The following is a 5,397-nucleotide window of genomic DNA, read 5'->3' as shown; positions in this document are numbered from 1 at the left end:
CCACCACGCCCGGCTAATTTTTTGTATTTTTAGTAGAGATGGGGTTTTGCCACGTTGGCCATGCTGGTCTCGAGCTCCTGACCTCAGGTGATCCGCCGTCTTGGCCTTTCAAAGTGTTGGAATTACAGGCGTGAGCCACTGCTCCCAGCCTGTTATTGGAAACATTCAATGACTAAAGTGATGCCCAGTGCCTGGCACATGGGAAGCGCTAAGACCATGGCAGCTGCCTTCATCATAGACCCTGAATTGTAGAACCACAGCATCTTAGAAAGATCTGCAGATGTAGACTCATAGAATCTTGGAATCCCAGGACATTAGAACAGTAGAATCTTAGATAATACATGCTTAGAATCTTGGAATCACAGAGCCATAGAACTGTTGAAGTTTTAGAGCCAGAAGGACCACAGACCATTTGCCCCAGTGATTTGCAAGCCCATGGAAATTTGCAAATACTACTACTGCTACTGCTACTACTACTACTACTACCACCAACAACAAGAACAACAAAAGCAGCATCAACAGCCAACAGTTTAATATCGTAACTTATCTAGGTTCCACCACAACCCTAAGATAGGTGTTCTTATTACCCCATTTTCTAGATTGGGAAATGGAGGCACAAAGAAAGAACCTGCACAAGTTCTTTCACGGGTAATGAGCAGTAGAGTCAGGATCTGATCCAAGGCCAGAGTTTATGCTCAGATTCCTAAGCCTTACGAGAAATACTGATTCAGTGGTTCTGGGACAGGACCCATGAATCTGCATTTTAAGCTACCCAGATGACTCAGATACCAGCTAAGGGTGAGAGCCACTGGTATAACGCAGAGGTGGCAATCTGGTGACCCTCAGGCCCCAGTCCGTCTACAGCCATATACATTTTTTTGACCTTCATAGTGTTTTAAAAACAGAGTTGGCCTGGCGCAATGCCTCAGGCCTATAATCCCAGCACTTTGGGAAGCCGAGGCAGGTGGATTGCTTGAGTTCAGGAGTTTGAGACCAGCCTAGGCAACATGGTGAAACCCTGTCTCTACAAAAAATACAAAAATTAGCCAGGGGCCGGACGTGGTGGCTCATGCCTGTAATCCCAGCACTTTGGGAGGCTGAGGAAGGCAGATCACCTGAGGTCAGGAATTCGAGACCGGCCTGGCCAATATAGTGAAACCCCACCTCTACTAAAAATACAAAAAATTAGTCAGGCGTGGTAACAGGCACCTGTAATCCCAGCTACTTGGGAGGCCAAGGCAGGAGAATCACTAGAACCCAGGAGGTGGAGGTTGCAGTGAGCTGAGACCATGCCATTGCACTCTATTCTGGGCAACAAGAGCAAAACCCTGTTTCAAAAAAAAAAAAAAAATTAGCCAGGCGTGCTCGTGTTCACCGGTAGCCCCAGCTATTCAGTGGGCTGAGGTGGGAGGATCGCTTGAGCCTGGGAGGTCGAGGCTCCAGTAAGCCTAGATCATACCACTGCACTCCAGCCTGGGTGACAGAGTGCAACTCTGTCTCAGACAAGTATATATTAAATAATAATAATAAAAAAACCAGAGTCAACATTTTAAAGTCAGTTGATCTAAAAAATTTATGGCTTCTTTTGAAAAATTTGGAAGATGTGGTAGCACTATGCCCATGTTCCCAAAGTGCAAGAATTCGGTGCAGTTGAGTGGCAGCTTCTCCCTTTAAAGATGGCATACCCTCTCCAGAGAGCAACAACCCTCAAGCCTTTTGCTCCCCTTTTCAATACTTTAGTTATTTAATTTATAATCCCTGGTTTGGCCCAGCTGCTGCACTGTAATAAAAGAGAAACTGAGGCCTACACAAGGAAAGGGGCTCTGAGTAACACAGCAAGTCCAAGGCAGAAAAGAAGTAGACCTGTTTCCTGACTCAAAAATCCCATAATAACAACAGAGAACATTTTGGGGGCTAATTTTCTATGCGTTACACACACAAGCTATGTGCTTTTCAAACACCAACGAACACTAACCATCACCCTTAAGGAGGCATCATAATGAATCTCATTTTACAGGTGAGAAAAATGAGGCTTGGATAAATCAGTCACTTGCTCAAGGTCACATAGGATGTAAGTACTGTACGGAGAAGGATTCAACTCAACAACAGAGCCCAGAGCCTGAGTCTTCAGCTATGATCTCTCTCAGTCTTTGGAACACTCGAGTAATACGGCAGAGAATAAATCCTGGTTCTATAACCTTTCGACTCCACTGTCTCAGAGCTCCTGTGGATTAGGGGGAGGCGGTAGAAGGCTCAGGCACAGATGGTGCTGACCCCATTTTCCTTGCAACATTCACAAACTCTTGATGAACCCTGAGTCCCTTGTGGCCACGACCAAGGCGGAGGGAAGAGGCAATGCCCTCGCCTCCCTGTAAACTGTGAATAACCTGTGCCCTGCTGGTGGGAAGGGATTCGGGAGAAACCTGGCGGGGAGCGAGGAGCGGAGTCGCTTCAGCACCAAGGACAGCGGCCGCGCTCCACACCCCAAGCCCCGCTGTCTTTTTTGGGAGGGCTCCACCCTGCAGCGCTCCTCCAGGCTTCTCCGCCCACTGTTTCCACATGAGTTTAGGGGAACTCAGGCCAGTGCTCTGCCCCACCTCAGGGCAACGACAGGACCCAAGAATTCCAGATTTCTTTTACCGACGCCCTCTCTCTTGTCTTTGCCTCTAGGTAGACATTGACTAGCCCTCGCAAGGGTCCCTCCCGCCAGCCCAGGGGTTCTCGCCCCATTGCACAGAGTACGCATGTATAGGGGAGTGGGGACGGGAGAGAAAACGGGAGCCAGCTCCGCGTTCCCGTTCTCTTACCCACTTCCGGGTCCGGACCGCGCAGGTTTCAGGGGAGCTCACCTGCCCAGTGCGCACCGTCGTCATGGCAACCGGAGAGGCCCGGGAAGCGATTGGCCACTCCCTGCCACGCCCCTACGCCACCGCTTCCCCTAACTGAGGCAACAGAGGAGCGCTGCCCGCCCCTTTCCATTCCTTCCTGGAGAGGGCTGTGTAGGAGAGGGACCCACATCTGCTCTCGCTAATGAAACACCACCCCTACCTCCATACGTTAATTATGGAGGGAAGGAGGATGAGAGGCTATTTGTAAACTCTTCTGGATGTGACTGAATTGTCACTGAGGTCACTTCCGGCGATAACAGGAAGTGGGAGGCAGGTCGTTCAGAGAGACAATGGGATGAGGTGGAAGGGAGAAGAGGAACTAGAGAATCCTAGGAAGGAAGGATTGAACAGTAGGGAATCGTGCCACATTCTCCCAGACGTTCACTCCCTCTCTGGAATCAAGCCCGCTCCAAATGGTCTGGAGTCCTTTCTATACCATTAGAGCTGACTCCCTAAGAATAATACTAACCACTACCATGTGGTCTTTGACTGATGAGATTTTTATCAGCTTTGTCCCATTGAACCTCACAGTAATGCAGTGGTGTGGGAGCAATGTTTCTTCGTGAATGTCACCAGCTTTACAGCAACCCCGTCTCTGCCCCAGCTGACCTGCTTGGCTCTGTCGGGGTTCATCGTGGTTTGGGGTTGAAGGATGTTGACCACCTCAGGCTTGGTCATCGCTTGTGGGATTTCTCGGACCTTCTCGGCAATAAAGCTGTGCACAGCATTCAAGGCCTCTGCTGTGCCCTGTACTAAGCATACCCGCTCTGTGGTTCCTGTTGAGCAAGGGAGAGAGAGGGCACACTCATGAGACAGGAATAGGGACATTCCTGAGAGACAGGCCCCATTTAATGGAAGAGGAAAGCTGAGGTCCAGAGAGTGGATTTGACTGATCACACAGTGAGCCTGGGGGAGCAGGCATGGGTCCCCAGGCCATGACGGGTAGCTGGGAGAATGAGTGGAATCCTGCTTTATAATCTGCACTTCATCCCCCTCCCCTAAAACAACCTCTAGGGATGGAAGAATGATGCTTAAGTGTTTTGCGATGCCCACAGCAGCCCTGGGCAGGGGAGACAGGGCTCAGCTGCCTCTTCTCAGTTCTTGCGGTTCCCTGGTTGCTCTGGCAACCATTCACTCACTCCACCCTCCTCCCCTTCTGGAAGCAGAGAGCTCAGGCCTGCAACGGTTGCCACAGTAACTGGAACCCCCTTATCGGTCTGGCTGGCCGGGTCCTCAGCCCACCCCCAGGGGGACGAGGGACGAGGCCCTGTTGTCATGGCAACCCCTGAAAGCCTGCAGCGTCGGCCTCTGGGCTTTTTGGAGAGGATGGGGGAAGAGCTGGGGGATGGGGGAGGCAGAGGAGAGGCCTGAGGGCCTGTCTGAACCCACCAGATGGAGGGCTAAGGGGTGGGGGAGGGCAGGGGTGTGGACAGGGGAGAGCAGGGTGGGTCAAAGACTACTCGTGGAGGAGTGGGGACCAAGGAATTGGGGAGGGAGGTGGAGGGTTGTCTTTCCTGGAGATTCTCCAGATACTGGCTGTGGCTCTGTCCTGGGCATCCTTCTCATTTCTGCATGAGAGTGTTGGGGAGTGGGGGCATGGGGAAGAGAGAAACTTGGGGGGATATGTGTGTGAAAGAGACTCTGGGTGACACTGTGGCTGTGTGTGTCTGTGAGGCTCTTCGGTGAGTGGGGTGTGTGTGTGTGTGTGTACTTGAGCAGGACTGACTAGATGATCCTAATCTGTGTTTGTAGAAGACAAAGTGCAGAGACTGCCTTATGAACAGACTGTGTGACAGTGATTCTGGTGAAGATGTTCGTGTGTGCCCTTGTGTGTGGGACAGACTTTGGTGTCGCTTTGATGATCAAGGTTATGTAGACTCTTTGTGAGACAGAGCTGAGTGTGTGTGAGAGTTCGAGAGAAAGAAACAAAAGAATCTCACAAAGTGGGATCGAGGCTGTACAATGAATATATACCACTTTGAGACTGGATGGCAGTGTGTGTGTCTGCATCTGTGTGTGTATGTGTGTTTGTGAAAGTGAAAGAGACACACACTTCTGGATGTTTCTAAGACTATTTGGATGACCAGTGTGTGTATATATATATATGTATTGGAGACAGGAAAGACCCTATGACTGGTGTGTGTGAACCTGAGAAGGAGACAGCAAGACAGACAGACTCAGGTGTCAGTTTGTAGGACTTTTTGGATGACTGGTGTGTTTGTGTGTGTGTGTGTGTCTGAGCATGTGAATTACAGTGAGACAAAGAAAACTTGACTGGTCAGTGTGAGAATGTGCGTGCCTGGGTGAGCCGGGATGTGTGTGAGGTGTGGAGTGTGAGTGTGTCTCTCTCTCCTTGAAGGGGGTTCTGCCTCTGAGAATGTAAAGGGTCTTGAGTGTGGCTGGGCACGGTGACCCACGCTTGTAATCCCAGCACTTTGGGAGGCTGTGGTGGGCGGATCATGAGGTCAAGAGATCGAGACCATCCTGGGCAACATGGTGAAACCCCGTC

General features: G+C 50.7%; 1 protein-coding gene across 1 annotated transcript in view; it reads right to left on the bottom strand.

The window, feature by feature from the left end:
* Positions 1 to 5,397, bottom strand: part of LOC105526969 (RNA-binding protein Nova-2-like) — a 35,590-nt gene that overhangs the window by 11,628 nt on the left and 18,565 nt on the right. The window contains exons 3-4 of the mRNA XM_011963150.1: positions 3,498 to 3,664; positions 2,459 to 2,549 (exon numbers count right to left, since the gene is read on the bottom strand). Of these exons, the coding sequence (XP_011818540.1) occupies positions 2,459 to 2,549; positions 3,498 to 3,664 (258 nt within the window). The remainder of the gene's footprint in view (positions 1 to 2,458; positions 2,550 to 3,497; positions 3,665 to 5,397) is intronic.

Source organism: Colobus angolensis, unplaced genomic scaffold (assembly GCF_000951035.1).
Source record: "Colobus angolensis palliatus isolate OR3802 unplaced genomic scaffold, Cang.pa_1.0 Scaffold60, whole genome shotgun sequence".
Taxonomy (NCBI): Eukaryota; Metazoa; Chordata; class Mammalia; order Primates; family Cercopithecidae; genus Colobus; species Colobus angolensis.
The sequence above is the reverse complement of the archived record's forward strand: the minus strand, read 5'-3'. Positions and strand labels throughout refer to the sequence as shown.